Source organism: Triticum aestivum, chromosome 2A (genome assembly GCF_018294505.1).
Source record: "Triticum aestivum cultivar Chinese Spring chromosome 2A, IWGSC CS RefSeq v2.1, whole genome shotgun sequence".
In the NCBI taxonomy this organism is placed as follows: domain Eukaryota; kingdom Viridiplantae; phylum Streptophyta; class Magnoliopsida; order Poales; family Poaceae; genus Triticum; species Triticum aestivum.
In genome coordinates this window covers 712,760,396-712,781,373 of record NC_057797.1, presented here as the reverse complement: position 1 = coordinate 712,781,373, position 20,978 = coordinate 712,760,396, and the positions used below count along the sequence as shown (strand labels likewise).

General features: G+C 46.7%; 2 protein-coding genes and 1 non-coding gene across 3 annotated transcripts; 2 read left to right on the top strand and 1 right to left on the bottom strand.

Annotated features, from left to right (window-relative positions):
* Positions 1-2,261: 2,261 nt before the first annotated feature.
* On the top strand, positions 2,262-5,500 carry LOC123190455 (probable receptor-like protein kinase At1g30570). The gene has a single exon (XM_044603099.1). It carries the CDS (start codon positions 2,659-2,661, stop codon positions 5,194-5,196), a length of 2,538 nt encoding a protein of 845 aa, XP_044459034.1. The 5' UTR covers positions 2,262-2,658; the 3' UTR covers positions 5,197-5,500.
* Positions 5,501-6,045: 545 nt separating this feature from the next.
* Positions 6,046-7,513, bottom strand: LOC123186107 (uncharacterized). The gene is made up of 4 exons (XM_044597901.1): positions 7,281-7,513; positions 6,674-6,746; positions 6,532-6,587; positions 6,046-6,441 (listed from the first exon to the last, which is right to left on the bottom strand). The coding sequence occupies exons 1-4, from the start codon at positions 7,337-7,339 to the stop codon at positions 6,321-6,323; spliced, it is 309 nt and encodes a 102-aa protein (XP_044453836.1). The 5' UTR covers positions 7,340-7,513; the 3' UTR covers positions 6,046-6,320.
* Positions 7,514-7,629: 116 nt separating this feature from the next.
* Positions 7,630-7,703, top strand: TRNAN-GUU (transfer RNA asparagine (anticodon GUU)). Its single transcript has one exon. It is a non-coding gene; the product is annotated as a tRNA-Asn (tRNA).
* Positions 7,704-20,978: the final 13,275 nt, after the last annotated feature.

The following is a 20,978-nucleotide window of genomic DNA, read 5'->3' as shown; positions in this document are numbered from 1 at the left end:
GTGATGCAATCAAACAACACAAGATCTTGTAAGACTGAGATGAGCATTACAATTTTAATGCTATGTTTTTCCCATTCCTGTATTTTTAGAATCCTGTGAATCAAATCAAAGAGGCCCTTATTGTTTCCTAACAAATGTTTAGATAGGACGGCATGTCGGCGTCCATTATCAGAGCATAGTAGTATTCTGGAAGCAAAATGATTTCTCCTTTTGTTTTGCTTCCTGTCTCCTACCACTACTTTTCATGAGGAAACTGTGTTTTGCTTAGCAGTTAGCAGTGTGAGTCGCTGCAACTTGCAAGTGACTCCTACTGACTAGTAGTAGTGCTCCCGAAAGGCACCCATCCAGTGTCCCAAACACAACGCCAAGTTGCACATTTTCTACGCCCGCAGACGTACGCCGTGTTTGAATGATTGCCATCGAATCGTTTGAGCAGGAACATAACATGGACCAAAGAAATTCTGCGCCCCTACATTGGGCGCTCTGCTTGTTTATTCATGCGGCTAGTTAAAGTATCGGTAGCCCTGACACGCGACGCAGGAGCCACATGCCGCGGGCTTATCATCAGCAGGAACTGAGAAATTGCTCGTTCGTTCCTGCCCCAGGCAGAGGCAGCTTCCTCCCTCCTTCCTACCCTTGACCAAAACTGTTTTTCTTCTCATTGCATCGCCGCTTCGTTTGCTCGATGTGATCTGCAAGGCTTGCCAGTCGTTATGTCTCTCTTTTTTAAGATGAAAATGGTGTAGACTTCTTGCTCCGACGATCGTATAATAAATACAGGGGTTGCCAAGTCTTGTCTATCAAGTCTTGCAACTATCTCCACGCTATGTGACATCTAATATTTGTCTGCCTTTTCCATCAATCAAACCGAAATGAAGCCCGACTTTCTCCGAGCCATCGGAATCAGCCGATGACAGTCCAACGCCCCGATAAACGTTTGCATAACGGAACGATTGGCGCTGACACGCGTGGTGTGTCGTGTGTGCCGGAAGAAACATTTGGGCTCCGATTCTGCTGGGCGCGCCACGGAGACAAGGGGGGAAATCATTCAGGCAATCATGCCAAGGATGATGGAACCTAATTAGGGCAAGGGCGTTATGATTGGTGTTATCTGATGGGCAGCGGCCGCGGAGGCCGGGAACATGGCCATGTGTTGCTCCATGCATCATGTGACCCACCACCACCACCACCCTCACAGTCGGTCACGACACAGCACAGGGCACCCAATGGCGATGGGTGGAATGTGACTGGATTCTCAGTTCCTCGCCACTCGCTCCGGCCCCCTTCTTTTCAGGGAGGAAAGCAACCGTTTGGCTGAGCTTTTGTTTTTGTGGGGGCGTTATTGCATTTCATGGGGGATAATTGTTGACTCCAAGGGCCAAGCTAGTTTTGCTTTGGATGTAGCTCATTTTCTGGCTCAACAAGTTAACTTGTGGTGTATTATTGGCTTGGCTAAAGACTTGAGACACAAGTTTGTTTGTCTGTTTACGAGGCAAGGTTTGCGGTCGCAGCGCCTCCCGAGCTGAATATGAGTAACCTATAGTTAGCTACTCTAGATGACTGTTGTTAAATCCACTAAAACTTTCATGTGTTTAGGAAAAAAAATCAAATTTACTCCTTCCGTTTCAAAATAGATGACTCAACTTTATACTAACTTTGCACTAACTTTATATTAAAGTTAGTGCAAAGTTGAGCCATCTACCATCGCAAAAAAAAAGTTGAGCCATCTATTTTAGAACGGAGGGAGTATTAACCAAACCAATAGTACAAGCGCCTCTCAGTAATTAAGTCCCCTACCGTCGACCGTCAATATCCTCCGGAACGGGCCGATGACGCGCCGTCGCATTGCCGCCCCGTCGCCGGAGCCAGCCTGTCATTGCTGACCGCAGATGAAAAGTCATCAAGGCAACGGTCTTACAAGACTAACGTCTTGGAAAAGGATCCGTCACCATCGAAAGAGCCGCAAAAGGAAGAGCTAAATCTCCATTATTTCTCACGAGCCTCACCCAGCACCGGAGGGTGCATCGACACGACTTGACCGAGACGTTGGAATAATACTTTCGGCTAACCATTATATTTAGAAATGCAATGGTGCAAGTTCTTGAAAAGTCAAATTTATACATGTTCTGGACAAAAATGATTGCTCTAAAAGGAGAAAAAACTTTGCAATGATGGTTTATTTTCTTTTCTCAGTCTACAGTGTGGAGAATCTGAGATCCAACCCCTCCTCCCTCTACAGTCCACTGTCCCTTTCTTCCCTCTTCCGGTCTTCTTCCTCTTCCCATCCCTCCCTCCCCCTGTCCCGAGCCCTCCCGACCTACCCACGCAAGCTCAAGCTCCCCTCAATCCAATGCGGCTCTGAAATCCCTCCACTCGCAGCCCACCACCTCCATCCACCGTGCCTTGTAGCTGCGGACCTGCCGTAGCTCGGCGTCGCCGGCCGCAGCTCCTCCGCCCCTCACGCGCGTCGCCGCCATCGCCGTTCCCATTCTACCTCGCTCGTCGCCGTCTCGGCCCCGTCCTCACTCTTGGCCATTGGTGAGCTCCCTGCCTTCCGGTGATCAGTCAAGCCCAGCTGAGTTCCACGAGATTTCGGGTGTGCCGGCGCACACCCGGCCGGCGGACCGTCTAGATCCGCCCCTGCCGGACTTGTGAGCGATGCTCCGGACGAGGATACTCGTGCTGGCTGCTGTGAGCATCGTGTTCGCCAACCTGCAGTTCTTGAAGGCTCACGGGAGGGAGCTGTTTCTGAGCTGCGGCTCCAACGCCACCGCCGATGCCGATGGCCGGAGATGGATCGGCGACATGGCCCCTGACCTGAATTTCACTCTGAGCAGCCCGGGGATCGCTGCTCTGCTGGCCGGGAGCAGCAATGGCAGTGAAATCATGGCGCCGGTGTACCGCTCCGCGCGCTTCTTCACCACGACATCTTGGTATGACTTCAGCCTGCTGCCGGGGAACTACTGCGTCAGGCTGCATTTCTTCCCGTCCGCATTCAGGAATTTCAGTGCAAACGGTTCAGTGTTTGATGTCGTTGCCAATGACTTCAAGCTGGTGTCCAAGTTTAACGTGTCGGAGGAGATAGTTTGGAGAAACTCAGTGAGCAATTCGGCCGCCACTGCGGTTGTCAAGGAGTACTTTCTTGCAGTCAATGGTTCTCGCCTGCAGATCGAGTTTGATCCAAGGCCCGGTTCATTTGCATTTGTGAATGCGATCGAGGTGATGCTCACTCCAGATAATTCCTTCAACGGCATGGTGAACAAAGTTGGTGGTGTGGATGTGCACATTCCTCCTGAATTAAGCGGCCGAGCTGTTGAGACTATGTATCGACTGAATATTGGAGGGCCTGCACTTGCATCTTCACATGATCAGTATCTTCATAGACCATGGTACACTGATGAAGCATTCATGTTTTCTGCCAATGCTGCTTTGATTGTGTCCAATACTTCAGCCATAAAGTATGTCTCAAGCAATGACTCCTCAATTGCTCCCCTTGATGTCTATGAGACCGCGAGAATCATGGGCAACAACATGGTCATGGACAAGAGGTTTAATGTGACATGGCGGTTCTTTGTCCACCCCAATTTTGATTACTTGGTCCGCCTTCATTTTTGCGAGCTTGTCTATGACAAGCCCAGCCAGAGGATCTTCAAGATCTACATCAACAACAAGACAGCTGCTGAGAACTACGATGTGTACAACAAAGCCGGAGGTATTAACAAGGCATATCATGAGGACTACTTTGATAGTTTGCCGCAGCAGGTAGACTCGCTCTGGCTTCAGCTAGGCCCGGACTCCATGACCAGTGCTTCAGGTACGGATGCACTTCTCAATGGTTTGGAGATATTCAAGCTCAGCAGGAGTGGCAACCTTGATTATGTGCTTGGTCATATTGATATGGGCAACAAAAGGGGGCGTTCCAAGGGTCGGAGCAGGATAGGTTTATGGGAAGAAGTTGGTATTGGCTCGGCCGCTTTTGTGGCCCTGGTAAGTGTTGCTCTATTCTCATGGTGCTATGTAAGGAGGAAACGAAAAGCTGTTAACGAGGAGGTCCCTGCTGGTTGGCACCCTCTGGTCCTCCATGAGGCTATGAAAAGCACTACAGATGCCCGCGCATCCAAAAAAGCACCCTTGGCACGCAATTCATCTTCCATTGGTCATAGGATGGGCAGGCGATTCAGCATTGCAGATATTAGAGCTGCCACAAAAAACTTTGACGAGTCATTGGTCATTGGTTCTGGAGGTTTTGGCAAGGTTTACAAGGGTGAGGTCGATGATGGCATTACAGTCGCAATCAAGCGTGCAAATCCATTATGTGGTCAGGGCCTGAAAGAATTTGAAACAGAGATCGAGATGCTCTCCAAGCTTAGGCACCGGCACCTTGTTGCAATGATTGGCTATTGTGAAGAGCAGAAGGAGATGATTCTGGTCTATGAATACATGGCCAAGGGGACATTGCGAAGCCATCTCTATGGAAGTGGCCTACCACCTTTGACATGGAAGCAACGGATTGATGCCTGCATTGGTGCGGCCAGGGGCCTTCACTACCTCCACACGGGAGCAGATCGCGGTATAATTCATAGGGATGTTAAGACTACTAACATCCTGTTGGACAAGAACTTTGTTGCAAAAATAGCAGATTTTGGGTTGTCGAAAACTGGACCAACACTGGACCAGACCCATGTTAGTACAGCAATCAGGGGTAGCTTCGGGTATCTTGATCCAGAGTACTTCCGGAGGCAGCAATTGACACAAAAATCTGATGTGTATTCTTTTGGTGTGGTTCTCTTTGAAGTTGCTTGTGCCAGGCCGGTTATAGACCCTTCAGTGCCGAAGGATCAAATCAACTTGGCAGAATGGGCTATGAGATGGCAGCGTCAGCGTTCGCTGGAAGCAATAGCGGATCCACGGCTGGATGGTGACTACTCGCCAGAATCCTTGAAGAAGTTTGGTGATATCGCGGAGAAGTGTCTTGCTGATGATGGGAGAACCAGGCCATCAATGGGTGAGGTCTTGTGGCACCTGGAGTATGTGCTGCAGCTCCATGAAGCTTACAAACGCAACGTGGATTGCGAGTCATTTGGAAGCAGTGAACTGGGGTTCGCTGATATGTCTTTTAGCATGCCTCACATCAGGGAGGGAGAAGAGGAGCATCACCCAAAGAAATCAGGTATCAGAGAAGATTCAGCCCCTTGAAGGTTTTTTCTGACATGTGGTAACCCGCTGAACTATCTTGATTGCATTGTAGCCGTGGTCTTGATGTAAAACTGTGCTATATTGTTCACTTAGTTTCTTCTTATTCTTTTGGGCGTTGTCCTGCTCGACAAGTGTAGAATAATAGGATTTTTGTAGATTGCCAAAAAAAGAAAAAACTTGGACGTGTCAAGTTCTTCCTTGACATCCTGCTATATCATGTGATTTGTTCGACCCACGGGGTTTCATGTAGTTCTGCCTGTGTGACATGTATAAATGTTACTAATAATATAATTCAATCCTTCAACTTGTTTGTGTGTGTGCCGCAGAACTGTTTTCCTTGTATTTCAATGATGTTTGGTGTATTAAACTCCTGTCCAACAATTCTTTGGCTGTCGTTTCTGTGTTCCCATGGAAACTTCACCCTTTGCTGTGTTCCCTTAAACTTCACCCGACTGTAGAATTAGTGGATAACTTCCAACAATTGAAGCGATGTACTTTCAGTTCTTTGTGGCAGTGTTTTTCAAGTTCCGGGCTCTTGGTGATCAGGTTCAGAGCTACTCCCTCCGTCCCATAATATAAGAACGTTTTTGACACTAGTGTAGTGTCAAAAACGTTCTTATATTACGGGACGGAGGGAGTAACTGTTACTCCCCTGTCTAGAAACAAGGCAGACCACCTCTAAACAGAGCCAGGAAAGAAGCGGTCATAAACCTAAAAATGCCACAGCTTCTCAGCCGAAATCATGTGGCTCGGGCCCACTCCCTCAACACATGGAGCTTCTTGTTTAAATGTCATCGACTTAATTCTTTGGCAAATCCACTCTAGAAATAAACACAAGAGCCAATACACTGAGGAAAACTTCTAAGAAAAATATGATATCTGATGTTTGTCTGCTCCTCCCGATTTCATGAGAATTTTTCACCCTAGGATCGTCTACGAGGAACCGGGGCTCTGGAGGTTCTTTCTCATTACAGTGAAACTTGAATGGGAAGTAATCCATACTACAGAGTACAAAATGTTTCATTCAGAATTCACAAATACACAGTACCTTCACAGGAGAAGACCCGAGCAAAAACAGGTGGTCTGAATGACCACATGTTTGACTAACTAGATCATATCGCTTATCAGGAATGCTCTTCCTTGCTTACGCCGTATTCTTCGACAAGCTTCGTGATAAGCACCATGAGATCAACAAATGCGCTGAATGACGCTCGCAGAAACCGAGCCTCTACTGCTTCAAGGCGCCTGAATTCAACAATATGAGGGATTAAACCAATACGTTTCACGCAGCGACGGAAACATGATTCTTAGAATAGATGGTATGGATTTACTGACACGAGGAGCTTGCCACCAGAAACAGTCATCTCCCTCCGGACCTTATCTGGCTGCAACTGCAACACATAACACACCAAATGAAATATCTGACTCTTCATGGAAGCAGGAGACATGTTTAAAAGTAAATCATTAAGTTGTTTACCTCCTTGTCAACAGCTAACGTCTTGTAGACAATGGAAGCATGTTCTTCGGATCCATAATCAACTTCAAAGTTGCTGTGGTCAAACAAAAAGGCTGTTAGTGCACTCTAGAATTTCTCCAGGAACCATTGACATGAAGTGCAGGAAGGGTAACATTTAATGAAATCATTTGCTGGATCTATATGCTACTCAAAACAGTGCAAATAAGGTCTTGAATCGATCGATCGATACACCGTCATACTTCCTTGCTACGAAACGATACACAGCGCAATAATTTTCTTGTAGAACAGCACTACGGTTAATGATTACACCTGGGAACACAAGATCAGCATGAGTTTGCCATGCCTTTCTTTTGGCCTAAAACTAAAACTAGCGCTAGCTTCTTCCAGGCAATACGTCGAACAGGAAGCAGGCAGGTGGAAAGAAACACCCGCGAGATTTCAATAACAGGGCAGCCAGCACTCAGCGGAGAGAAAGGTGCACATGCTGCTGAACAAGGAATCTAGGAAGCACAGCAACAGACCGCGTCGACGGATAAGCTACGGTGACAAATCAATCTTACTACAAACAGCAGGCATCAGCGGGAGGATGAGGGGGGGAGGGGGTCACCAGGTGAAGTCCCAGCCAGGGGAGGAAGAAGAGGGGGCTGGCGCGGCGGCAGCAGCCATCGCGGCCGAGCGTGGTCTGCCTGTCCCGCGAGAGCTCGGTGCGGCGGTAGGCCGGCTGGAGAGCTGCTGAGGCGACGCCGGCGCGCGGTGTTGGGTGCGTCTCGAGATCGCGGCGCGGAACAGAAAACCAGCAGCGAAGGGGGAGGAGAGGCACGGGGCGGCGGACGAATATTTGTTCGCCTGGGCCTCTGCCCTACGGCCTAGTAGTGTGTAAACCGGGCTTGGAGAGCCCAAACTGGTACACAAGTGGATCTATTCTAGTAGGCTCCCAATTTGATCTAACACATCTAGCTGGAATAGCTCAGTTGGCTAGAGCGTATGGCTGTTAACCACAAGGTCGGAGGTTCAAGCCCTCCTTCTAGCGAATTTTTAATTGATGCACACTTCCAGCCTTTTCAATTCAATCGCGTAACTTCTTTTCCTAAATCTTTTTTTTCTTCATATTTTTAATTAAACAAAAAAAATTATTCCTCTAGTGCCCATCGGCCAATACTGACCGGTGGCACTACGTCTTCCCGACGTGGTGGGACGATGTTGTGGCGTCCTTCCGGCGTAGTGCCACGGCAGCAGCGGTGCGACGTGGCGTTACGGTGGCGTTCCGCCTTTTTCAACGCGTAAACTTCTTTTCCTAAATCTTTTTAAATATTTTTTATTAAACAGAAAAAATTATTCCTCTAGCGCCCATCGGTCAATGCTGACCGGTGGCACGGGCGCCTGGTGCCGCTGGCGAGGGGCCGCGGGGGGCGACATGAGCGGTGGCACGGCGTCTTCCCGACTTGGTGGGACGGCGTCGTGGCGTCCTTCCGGCGTAGTGCCACAACGGCGGCGGTGCGACGTGGCGTCACGGTGGCGTTCCAGGGATGGCGGTGCGGAGGTGCTTCGGCGAGTTTTTGGGGGAGCGCCGGCATTCACCAGGCCACGCGTGGAAGTTTCATGGCAGTTATTTTCTCTCGAGAAATATATGGGAAGATCGTCTTCCCGTAAATCAGCGGGGAGAAAGGACCTCTTTTACGGACATACTTTCATTTTTTTATCAGTTCGCTTGTAAACTTCTTTCCTTAAATCTTTTTTATTTTTTCATTAAACAAAAAAATCATTAAGTGCTGACCTCCTTCTAGCGAATTTTTAATTGATGCACACTTCCAGCCTTTTCAATTCACTCGCGTAAACTTCTTTTCCTAAATCTTTTTTTTCATATTTTTAATTAAACAAAAAATTTATTCCTCTAGCGCTCATCGGCCAATGCTGACCGGTGGCACGAGCGCCTGGTGCCGCTGACGAGGGGCCGCGAGGGGCGACGCGAGAGGTGGCATGGCGTCTTCCCGACGTGGTGGGACAACGTCGTGGCGTCCTTCCAGCGTAGTGCCACGGCGGCGGCGTTGCGACGTGGCGTTATGGTGGTGTTCCGCCTTTTTCAAATCACTCGCGTAAACTTCTTTTCCTAAATCTTTTTAAATATTTTTTATTAAACAGAAAAAATTATTCCTCTAGCGCCCATCGGTCAATGTTGACCGGTGGCACGGGCGCCTGGTGCCGCTGGCGAGGGGCCGCGGGGGGTGACATGAGCGGTGGCACGGCGTCTTCCCGACTTGGTGGGACGGCGTCGTGGCGTCCTTCCGGCGTAGTGCCACGACGGCGGCGATGCGACGTGGCGTCACGGTGGCGTTCCGGGGATGGCGGTGCGGAGGTGCTTCGGCGAGTTTCTGGGGGAGCGCCGACATTCACCAGGCCACGCGTGGAAGTTTCATGGCAGTTATTTTCTCTCCAGAAATATATGGGAAGATCGTCTTCCCGTAAATCAGCGGGGAGAAAGGACCTCTTTTACGGGCACACTTTCACTTTTTTATCAGTTCGCTCGCGTAAACTTCTTTCCTTAAATCTTTTTTTATTTTTTCATTAAACAAAAAAATCATTAAGTGCTGGCCTCCTTCTAGCGAATTTTTAATTGATGCACACTTCCAGCCTTTTCAATTCACTCGTGTAAACTTCTTTTCCTAAATCTTTTTTTTCATATTTTTAATTAAACACAAAATTTATTCCTCTAGCGCCCATCGGCCAATGCTGACCGCTGGCACGAGCGCCTGGTGCCGCTGACGAGGGGCCGCGGGGGGCGACACGAGAGGTGGCACGGCGTCTTCCCGACGTGGTGGGACGACGTCGTGGCGTCCTTCCGGCGTAGTGCCACGGCGGCGGCGGTGCGACGTGGCCTTACGGTGGCGTTCCGCCTTTTTCAAATCACTCGCGTAAACTTCTTTTCCTAAATCTTTTTAAATATTTTTTATTAAACAGAAAAAATTATTCCTCTAGCGCCCATCGGTCAATGCTGACCGGTGGTACGGGTGCCTGGTGCCGCTGGCGAGGGGCCGCGGGGGGCGACATGAGCGGTGGCACGGCGTCTTCCTGACTTGGTGGGATGGCGTCGTGGCGTCCTTCTGGCATAGTGCCATGACGGCGGCGGTGCGACGTGGCGTCACGGTGGCGTTCCGGGGATGGCGGTGCGGAGGTGCTTCGGCGAGTTTCTAGGGGAGCGCCGACATTCACCAGGCCACGCGTGGAAGTTTCATGACAGTTATTTTCTCTCCAGAAATATATGGGAAGATCGTCTTCCCGTAAATCAGCGGGGAGAAAGGACCTCTTTTACGGGCACACTTTCACTTTTTTATCAGTTCGCTCGCGTAAACTTCTTTTCTTAAATCTTTTTTTTATTTTTTCATTAAACAAAAAATCATTAAGTGCTGACCGGTGGCGCGGGCACGTGGTCTTCCCTACGTGGTGGCGGCATGAGCAGCGGCAACGACGTCTTCCCGACGTGGTGGCGCGGCGGCAGAGGTGTGTCGGGGCGTCCTTCCGGCGTGGTGGTATGGCGGTGGCGGTGTGACGTGCATAGTGGCGTTCCGACATCGGCAGTGGCGGCGCCGAGGTGCTCCGGCGAGTTTCTGGTGGAGGGGCGGCATTTAGCGGGCCGCACGTGGAAGTTCCATGACAGTTCTCTTCCTCCAAAATGATACGGAAAGGTTATCTTCCTGTAAATCAAGGGGGAGAAAGGGATCTCTTTTAAGGGATCCTCTAAAGATAGCCACTTTACGGGAACTAGTGGAGAGATTATTTTTGCCCCTACTTCATGTAAACGGCAGCTATTTTATGTATAAGGGAGCTGTTGGAGTTGCTCTTAGGTTTGCGGTTTGCTTAGTTGGGTGCCACCCTACGCGTTGCTGTGGCACTGTAAGCTATAGATGATTTTATTTAGCATTAGCACACTTCATCGCAATACAAATATATGATGGAATTGATTTTGCAGTATTATTTTCTTTGCAGTCAACAAAGAGTCATTTTAGATTGTACATACAAAAGAGGTATTAATTAGGAATGCAGGCAAAATTAGTCGAAATAATTTTCACCCAGCATGGTCAAGTCTCAAGTTCAATTGGCTTGACTGTTTTTCTCTCTCTCAAATCTAACTAGTTGAATGCAATCTTATTTTTTGAGGAAGAATGCAATATTTGCCTCTTAATATTGTGCTGCTTCATAGCATGAAATGTATTTTTAACGGATTATTAGGAAGAGGTCTTTCCCATTTACCAAGCAAGGAGGTGATTAAGGTAGTTAGATTTCCTTTGCTTAGTTGGACGTTGCTCCGCAAGTTGCTGCGGGGCTGTAAGCTACAAATAATTTTGTTTAGCATTAGTACACTTTATTGCAATACAAACATCTAATAGAATTGATTTTGCGGTCAATCAAAAGACATTTTAGATTGTATACACAAGAATGTATTCATTCAGAATGTTGGCAGAATTAGTCGAAATAATTTTCACCCAGCACGGTAAAGTCTCGAGTTTAATCGGCTTGATGTGAAAGGAAGAACCATTCATTACCAGTGGAAGAATTTATTTTTTTCAAATACGCATGAGTGTGCGTATCATATTATATAGAAAGAGTGGGTAAAGAGCCCAAATCCACCGTTAATGTTACATTTTTAGTACATCGTGAGCCGAGCTCCCACATCTACAATGAAAGAACAAACCCTATGACTACTCGCCTCGTGCCGACCTTGATAACTCCGCGGCTACACCATTCCAGTCGCCTTTAAGCAGTCCAGCCCTAAACCAGGCGGTCCCCTCCTCCATGGTCCTTGTGATGAGCCCGACCAGCAAGGGGGATGCGCGGTCAAAAACAATGGCATTGCGATGTTTCCAGAGTTCCCAAAGGACCAAGGAGATGATGACGCGCATGTTCTTCGGCTTGTCCGTGCACCAGCCAACCAGAGTGTCGTGTCCCTCGGGCGTCCAGGTTGGCTTGCCAATCGTGGTGCACATGGTTCTCCAAACTGTGCGTGCAAAGACACAAGTTAGCTCGATGTGGTCCAAGGTCTCGTCTTGCTGGTCACAAAATGGGAAGGCGTCCAGGTGTGGTAAACCTCTCTGAGCCAGGTGATTCGCCGTCCAGCATCTGTTCTTCATGGCAAGCCAGAGGAAGAAGCGACAGCGCAATGGCGCTCTAGATTTCCACGTGAACTGCGCTGTGGCGGACACCTCCCTGCCAGCGAATTTTGCCGCATAAGCAAACCGAGCTGAGAACTTGCCATCGGCCTCCCAAGACCAAGATACAACATCCTCGTCTCCTCCGCTTCCTCCCAAACCCTTCCTTCCTCCACCATGGCCAACTTCGGTGAGCGTTGTGGCAGTAAACCCGATCCCATCGACTGGGAACATGCCGTGAAGGAGGAGGATGCTGGATCTAGCTCTGACACACAGGACGATGAGGAGCTCATGCTCTGCATCGCCATCCATGCACGGTCGCGTGTGGACACCGGCGGTAGCTCAAGCTCCCTCACGTCTGCCGCTAGCTCCTCCACCTCCCGCCGTAGGAATGCGGGTCGCAGTTGCCCCTCCCGCTCCGCGCCACTACAGATCCAGCCGACGGGCGTCTCCCCTTCTCCTCCAGCGTGCGCATCATCGTGAACTTGCACGCAATTTTTTAATGTTAATGTCTTTTTCTAACCATCACGACAAGCATCTTGTGCGCATCATGGCAACATTTATGCCACATTGCTCACCATGGCAAATTCACACACATGTTTCCCATTGATGTGTGTTTTTACAATCATGGCAATTTTGTTTTCTTTTGCAACATGAAAAAAATTCTTTTTATTGGGCCATGGCAAATTTTTTTTACGAATCATGGTAAAAAAAATATGCATCGCGTCAAATTTAGGGTATGGACCATGGAAATTTTTTGTGAACATGGCAATATTTACCCTTTTGGACCAAGTTCAAAATTAAATTTTAAACCATTTCAAATAAATTTATTTTAGCATGCCTTTTTCTGTTAGACCATGGCAATTTTTGTCCATTTTTTCGAACATGGCATTTTTTGTTAGACCATGGCAAATATTGTCCATGGGCCGGTCCATCCAAATGCACACGAGCCCATTCCGATCCCTCACGAGAGCAGCTTTCGCGCAGGCGTGCATCGGAATGGGCCGGCCCATTCGGTGGCGTCATTGCGAGCTGCTATTATAGTAGCAAGCGGCGAGCCTCCGGTTGGGCCGGCCCATCAAGGGGGTTATTCCCCATTGATCCTGGGTAAACACCATGCTCATCGTCCCTTATTTCTCATTGATCCTAGATTCACAGTTCGGGACCTCCTACCCGAGATCCACCGATCAAGCTATTCGTTAGCTGGGTTCCTTTATTTTGAGTCAATTGCAATGGTGGTGCTAGAATTTGACATAAACAGTCACTTTTGATGCTAGAAGTTGCGCCATTCATTAAAGTGGTGTAAAAAATTGGCCCGATCGTACAAATACATCATTAATCACGTTTGGATACAGAATCGGTGCTAACTAGGACCGCTACCGTGGCATGGGGACCGCTGTTAGTGAGAGACAGGTCGTGTGGCCTCTTTTCTTTTTTGATCTGTGTGGCCTCTTTTTTTTACCCCCCACCAACAGTTTTTTTCTCTCACGAAAGCCTCTATTTTTTATGACAAATCCCCTCAATATTTTCCCCTCACAAAAGCCCCTATTTTTTGTAAAACACCTTGATATTTTCTCTCTCGCAAAAGAGCCCCTGGCCCACCTGCCAGCAACAAAAAATTGTCTGCACGGGACTTGAACCACAAACCTGCGGACTGCACAAGCAGGTGTGTAGCCAACCCAGCCAATTTTAATCAAAATGTGGATAAGGAAACCTCTATATCCTGTGCAGTGAATAATAATTTAATCAAAATGAATAAGGATAGCCGAGGGAATCCAGCCGACGAACTTATGCGAATTTGCTCCTCTGCCTGCCACAGCAACGAAGAAGATATAATGTAAAAATAGGACAATTAAACTTTTGATATGCAAATTGTAGTCATATATTATACTTAATTGGAAATAATTATATAAGAAATATGCGTACAAGTAACTTAAAAAGTTATTATATATTTAATTAAATGTTCATATAAGTTTTAAAATGTTCACGGTCTTAATAAATACTCATGCTTTTATTAAAAAAATATGTTACTTCAAAAGGTTAATTTAATAAAGTTTAGATGTTATAAAAATATATATTAAATCTAAAATATATATTATTAAATATAAAAATATGTACAAAAAAATAAGAGCATACTTTGTCCCCAGACTGCAGATCTTCAGATATTATACACATTATATGAAGATGTTTTATAATAATACATGATTTTCAAAAACAAGGACATTTCTTTAATTAAATTTATTTGTATGTATATTATTTATAACACATAAATAATTCTGACTTGATTGTTATTACCATGATTATTAATTATAATATTAATAGAAAGAAGTCTAACTTGTAAAAAACGGGCCGCACTAACTATATTGAATTATTATATTTCATAATTAATTATATGGTTATAAATAAAATTGATAAGAGAATATTTTATGAATTACACTATAATTTTTTAATATAATTTATTTTATTTTTATGTATACTATTGTTAACATATGGTTACAATTTGCATACAAAAAGTTTAACCCTTCATTCCAAAGATATATAGATTTCTGAGAGCAACTAATTAAGGAGTACTCCTTCGGGAGTCTCCATAAGGGTCACTTGGGATGGGCTGGGAGTGTGCCACTTGGCGCGCTCTTAGCCGTCGCCATGTGTCGTGCTCTAAAGCGCTCCCTCTGAATTTTATTTATTTATTTTTCTATATGCATTTCGGCTTTTAGATTATTTTTTTGGTTTTTTGGGCTTTTCCCTGGTTTTTCTTAGGATTTGGAGAAAAAAAATGCGCAACAACACATGTTTTTTTTGTGAGAGGTACATATATACTTCACGTGGAGGCACGGATTTATTTCCGCAAGAGGCAAGCTCTCAGAAGGAAACAAATGTGTTTTCTTTTTTCCGCCCGCGAGAGGCATGGCCATGCCTCTCAGAAAGGGGAAAATGCATTTTCTTATTTTTTTCCTTTCATGGGAGGCACATATTTACTTTTCATGGAGACACGGATTTGCTTCCGCAAGAGGCACGGTCGTGCCTCTCGGAAAGGGGAAAAGTGCTCCCAATTTGGTTTTTTGTCCCTTTTCTCTGGAAAAAGAAGTTGGTCGAAACCTATGAACACGTGACCTAGTTTTGAAAATCTCGACGCAAGGAATCGAACATGAAAATGGTTCGAGATTTGGAAACACAGTTTTAGAGATAAAACATTTTGGATAAACAAATGTATGGAAAAAAATGGAAAACTCCCAGGTTGCGACAGGTGACGCACTGCATGCACGTCAATTGTCGTAACCTGAGGAGGTGGGAGTGATCTTTTCAAAGAGTACCCCTTAATTAGTGATTTCGTATATTTTCTATCCTTGGAGCATCTCCAACGGGGCGCCCCAAATCCGGCCCAAACGCCCGGACTGATCGGCAACCCCCCTATCCGGCCCATATATGGGTCGGATATGAGGAGGCGTGGATGCGAGTGCCACATCGGATTAGCCCATTAGGGCCCGTGCCCCCCCCCCCACAAAAACCCAATCCCATCCGACGAACCCTAGTTCCACCTCAGTCCACACTCATCTTCTCCGCTTCCTCCCTAAGCCTTCTTCCCTCTTCCATGGCCAACTCCGGTGAGCGCTCCAACAGCGAACCCAATCCCACCGACTGGGACGATGTCGTGAAGGAGGATGATGCTAGATCTAGGTCCGACGGACCGGACGATGAGGAGCTCTCACTTTGCATCTCCATCCAATGCTTGTGTGTGGACACCGGCGGTGGCTCGAGCTCTGTTGCATTCCCCGCTCGCTCTTCCGCCCCATGCCGTAGGAATGCGGGTCGCGGTTGCCCTTCCCACTCCATGCCGCTATAGATTCGGCCGACGGGCATCTCCCCTTCCACTCCGGCGTGCGTGATACGTCTCCAACATATCTATAATTTTTATTGTTCCATGCTATTGTATTGTCAATCTTGGATGTTTTATATGCAACTTTATGTAATTATATATCATTTTTTGGGACTAACCTACTAACTTCGTGCCCAATGCTAGTAGTAGTAGTTGTTGTTGTTGTTGTTGTTGTTGTTGCTTGTTTTTGACTTTTTAGGAAATCAATATCAAACAAAGTCCAAATGGAGAAGAAACTTTGGATTAGTTTTTTCTAGAGTAGAAGAGACCCTAGAAGCTTCGGGAGAAGAGTCATGAGGGAGCGACAAGCTCGGGAGGCGCGCCCCCAGGCTTGTGGGCCCATTGTGGCACCTCTTGACCTAATTCCGCCTCTATAAATTCTCTAATATTCCCCTGGTATCAGAGAGCCAGCCGAAATACTTTTTTCGCCGCCCCAAGTTTCTGTTCTCATGAGATACCATCTGGAGGCCTTCTCCGGTACTCTGTCGGAGGGGGAATCGATCACAGAGGGGCTCTACATCAACCTTGCTACCCTTCTGATGATGTGTGAGTAGTTTACCTCAGACCTACGGGTCCACAACTAGTAGCTAGATGGTTTCTTCTCTCTCATTGATCTTCAATATATTTTGTCTCCTTGATGTTGTTGGAGATCTACTCGATGTAATGACTTTTTGCGGTGTGTTTGTTAGGATCCGATGAATTGTGAGTTTATGATCAGATTATACATGAATATTATTTGAGTCTTCTTTGAGCTCTTTTATGCATGATTATTATTTCATATTTCTCTCTGATCTATTGATTTGGTTTGGCCAACTAGATTGATTTTTTTTGTATTGGGAGAGGTGCCTTGTATGTGTTCGATCTTGCAGTGCTCAATCCCAGTGACAGAAGGGGACATGTTGTGTTGTCAAAACCATCGGATCTCGGGTAGGGGGTCCCGAGCTGTGGATCTAGGATCAATGGGGAACAAGGGATGATTAACACAGTGTTTACCCAGGTTCGGGCCCTCTCAAAGAGGTAAAACCCTACGTCCTGCTTGATTGTATTTGATGTGTATGATATGATTACAGAGTCGATCTACCACGAGATCAGGCGAGCTAAACCCTAGGTTGATGGGGTGATGGATGTTTGCTCTAGACTTAAAGACTAAAACCCTCTGGTTTATATAGACACTAGTAGGGTTAGGGTTACATGCTATCGGTTAGAACAATGGAAAGATCACACTAATCTTGACTTGGAGGGCACACCATGACTCTAAATATCTCCTGTTCGGTCATGGGTCCATGCCCTAGTTCGGCTCCATAGTAGCCCATCAGTCCGGCTCATGAGCAATGGGCCGGCGGCCCGAGGACCCCTTAATCCAGGACTCCTTCACATGACACGTATTGTATAGTTGCTATTAAGGATAAAAAGATGGGGTTTATTCATGCGTGAGTTTAGTTTGTCTACATCATGTCATCTTGCTTAAGGCATTACTCTGTTCTTTATGAACTTAATACTCTAGATGCATGCTGTTTAGCGGTCGATGTGTGGACTAATAGTAGTAGATGCAGAATTGTTTTGGTCTACTTGTCTCGGACGTGATGCCTATATACATGATCATTGCCTTGGATATTTTCATGATTATTGTCTTTTCTACAGATTGCCCAACAATTACCCACCATAGGTTATTTTCAAGAGAGAAGTCTCTAGTGAAAACTATGGCCCCCAGTTCTATTTTCATCATATATCAAAAACCAAAAATACTTTGCTACAATTTTCTTCGCTTTATTTTATTTTGTGTTTTATTTATCCATCTACCTATACAAGATTTGATCCTTGCAATTAACTGCCGAGGGATTGACAACCCCTTGTTCGCGTTGGGTGCATGTATTTGTTATTTTGTGTGCAGGTGATGTTCACGAGGTGTTGCGTGGTTCTTCTACTAGATTAATAACCTTGGTTCTTAACTGAGAGAAATACTTATCTCTACTATACTACATCTCCTCTCATCTTCGGAAAAATCCCAACGCAGCTCACAAGTAGCAAGAAGAATTTCTTGTGCCGTTGTCGGGGAGACATCGTCAACATCTATCAAGTGCCTACGCATAAACTCTCATCTTCTTGCATTTACATTATTTGCCATTTTCCTCTCCTTTTCATCTCCCCACTTTTAAAAAAATTTCACAAAAATACAAAAATATTCTTCGTTTGCCTTTTTCGTGTTTGCTTCTTTGCATGCTTGTTATCTTGTTTTTCTAGTCACGATATCAAGAAAATACTAAATTGTGCGATTTTTCCAGTACTAATAATAATGACTTTATTAGTACTCTGATTGCTCCTCCCGCTACTAGTGCGGAGTCTTGTGATATTAATGCCGCTTTGCTAAATCTTGTTATGAAAGAACAATTTTCCAATAGTCCTAATGATGATGCCGCATCCCATCTTAACACTTTCGTTGAATTGTGCGATATGCAAAAGAACAAAGATGTGGATAACGATATTGTCAAATTGAAATTATTTTCATTCTCACTACAAAATCGCCCTAAAATTTGGTTTTCATCTTTGTCGCGTATTAGTATTGATTCTTGGGATAGATGTAAAGATGCTTTTATTGCCAAATATTTTCCTCCCGCGAAAATTATTTCTCTTAGAAATTAAATTATGAATTTTAAGCATCGGGGAACCTCATCGGGAAACTTCTTTTAGCCTCCATTATTGGGCTGTCGAGGTTCATCCTCGTCTGCATTGTGGTTTTGGGTTTTACTTGGACCCTCTGCCGCGACCTTGCCAGCCTATTTAAAGACCCAGCAATTCGTGTTAGTGTGGGTTGCTAGTTTGTCCTAAGTGTCGTGGAATCCACATGGGTGGTCCAGGAGTCTATCAAGCTGGCTAGGTCCGTCTTTGTTCCCTTTAAAGGGCTTCGTCTTGTGTCTGGATTTACGTCCGGTGAAGCATGTGTTTACCGCAGTGTCTTCTGTGTCGCTGCCGCCATTTTTATACCTATGCTTGTTTTTATTGCGCTTTGGTTTTCCATTGGCGTCTCGTGTTTCCGAGGTACCTGCTCACCATTGTGAGAACTGTGGGCGAGCCAACTGTCCTCTCCCACGCAAAAGCAAGTCATCAGCGAGGTGAGGGCAGCCATCATCCTTGGTTTATCTTGGCCGAGCTGATGGGCCAATCATTCATCTCGGATATTGTTCTTGAACGTGGCGATGGCCTTGGCTTTGGAACAATCTATGATCTGGTTCTTCTTAGTGAGGAACCTGTTCCAAAATTTCTGAGCTGATTCACCTGGCTACCAGGTGACACGACTAAGATCATCAGCGTCTGGAGGTCGGATGTACGTGCCCTGGAAGTTTACTCGAAAAGCGTCTGCTAGGCCTCTCAACCGCCAATAGAGTGTGGAGGTAGGATGTTAAGCCAATGCCTAGCCAGTCCCTTTAGTTTGAGTGGCAAATATTTAGTGGCATGGAGATCATCTCCATTGGCCATGTGTATATGGAGAAGGAAGTCTTCGATCCATACTGCTGGATCGGTGGTGCCATTGTATGATTCGATGTTGATGGGCTTGAATCCTTCGGGGAATTAATGTCCCATCACCCTATTTGTGAAGCAGATCGGGTGGGATAGACCTCGGAACCAAGGAGTATCTCGTCGTAGGTCGAGGGAGAGTCATGAATAGGCCCGATCTTGGGCACGACCGTTCCTGTCCATTGAGGCATCGTAGCCGTCCAGCCCAGCGGGCACGCGTCCTCTTGATCCATAGATGGACCAAGGAGGTACCCTATTTGCCTTGGTGCGGCGTCGAACATCATGAGGGTCTAGGTAATCCACGGGGTCCTTGACGTAATGACGTGGCTGTGGCCAGTCATTGAGTTTTTCCCGCGTTGGCCTGTACCGCGCTCTAGGGGGTCGGTCGTGGTTGTTGGTGACTTCCTCATCAAACTCTGGCAGGAGACGCCTACGTGGATATGATTTTTGTGCACTATGGCGCCGGTCTTCCATGTCTTGTTCGACGGAGAGCACCTCGACCTACTTTCCATTTAGTGTGTCGGTGTTGGCCTGCAGCTTCCGCTGCTTGCATTTCATGCTCCGAGTCATAGCAATGAGGCACCGCTGGAAGTGCTCTTGCTCGAAAGGGTCTTCGGGGACGACAAAGTCCACGGTGTCGAGGCTTTCGTCCTCCTCAGATTCCGGCATGTAATTATCATCGGCCTCTTCAAAGAGGTCACTGGGATCTAAATCCTCGAGATGTCCATCAGGTGTGCTGTTCCTGCCTAGGGTAGCTTGATGGTCTCCCTCAGTGTCATGGGCATCACCGAATTCTGCGTCGCCATGATCGGCAGTTGCATTATTGCCGCTAGGATCCCCATTGTTGCCTCTTCGGTGTCTTCGCTGACATCTTGGAGGGGTATTGGGAGTGTTAGAATAAAATCGAGGCATACCATCGATCATCCGAGGACCAAGCAATCACACGAGCACGACACCGAGATTTGTTAACGAGGTTCACCGATATGGCTAATCCTCGGGGCCTGACTATGGGCGCTTCTCCCCAGGGCCGGCCCTGGGGAGGGGCAGGGGGCGGCCGCCCCGGGCCCCCAAAATTCAGGGGCCCCCTATGGCCCATGCTGCAGACGCGCGTAGGGAGCAGCAGGTCGATCAATCGATTTGTTTCCTCGGAAAAGCTAGCGAGTGAGGCAGCCAGCGGTTCGTTCACATAAAAAAGGAGAGGGATCGCATGAAAAAAGGATCAGCGATTGATCCGATTCTGACGGTTCCCTTCCTATTCTGTTCCATCACGCAGACGCAGCCCTAGGCCGCCGACGCTCGATGCCGTACATGTATTCCAGCCTCTCAGTCATCCCCTGGTAATTTCCTTAATAATCCGGTTATGTACGCGGCAGATTTCAATTCTGGGGATCCATCATCACGCCCCTTTGGCCTTTGCTTAGTTGATCTTCTCTCAATCCTCTGCAGACTCCAAGCGCTACACTGCTGCCGTGCTTTATAGGCAACGCACTGAAGTTCGATCGTCAGGATTCAGGAACCGAGGTATATATTCATATAATGTTGATACAATAAATTCTATGGTTGCATAGCCGGCACCGTTCAACGATTGATCATTGATGCAACAAACTGTTTTGTTTTCAGCATTGTGTGTGTTAATCATGTCGTCTAGCAACTGGACAAATTCATCTGGTAGCCATAAAAGAAAAAGGAAGAAGGAAGTGGATAAATTGATACAATCAGAGCGCACACATATTCACAATTTTTTCAAGAAGAGTGATATTGGTGCTTCCACTGC

What these genes read in the sequence shown, in the direction of transcription:
- LOC123190455 (XM_044603099.1), top strand. Translation starts at nt 2,659, where the DNA reads ATGCTCCGGACGAGGATACTCGTGCTGGCTGCTGTGAGCATCGTGTTC.
- LOC123186107 (XM_044597901.1), bottom strand. Translation starts at nt 7,339, where the DNA reads ATGGCTGCTGCCGCCGCGCCAGCCCCCTCTTCTTCCTCCCCTGGCTGG. An exon ending in CGTTAGCTGTTGACAAGGAG is followed by an intron (nt 6,588 to 6,673) that starts GTAAACAACTTA and finishes TATGTGTTGCAG; the next exon opens with TTGCAGCCAGATAAGGTCCG. An exon ending in TCTGGTGGCAAGCTCCTCGT is followed by an intron (nt 6,442 to 6,531) that starts GTCAGTAAATCC and finishes TGTTGAATTCAG; the next exon opens with GCGCCTTGAAGCAGTAGAGG.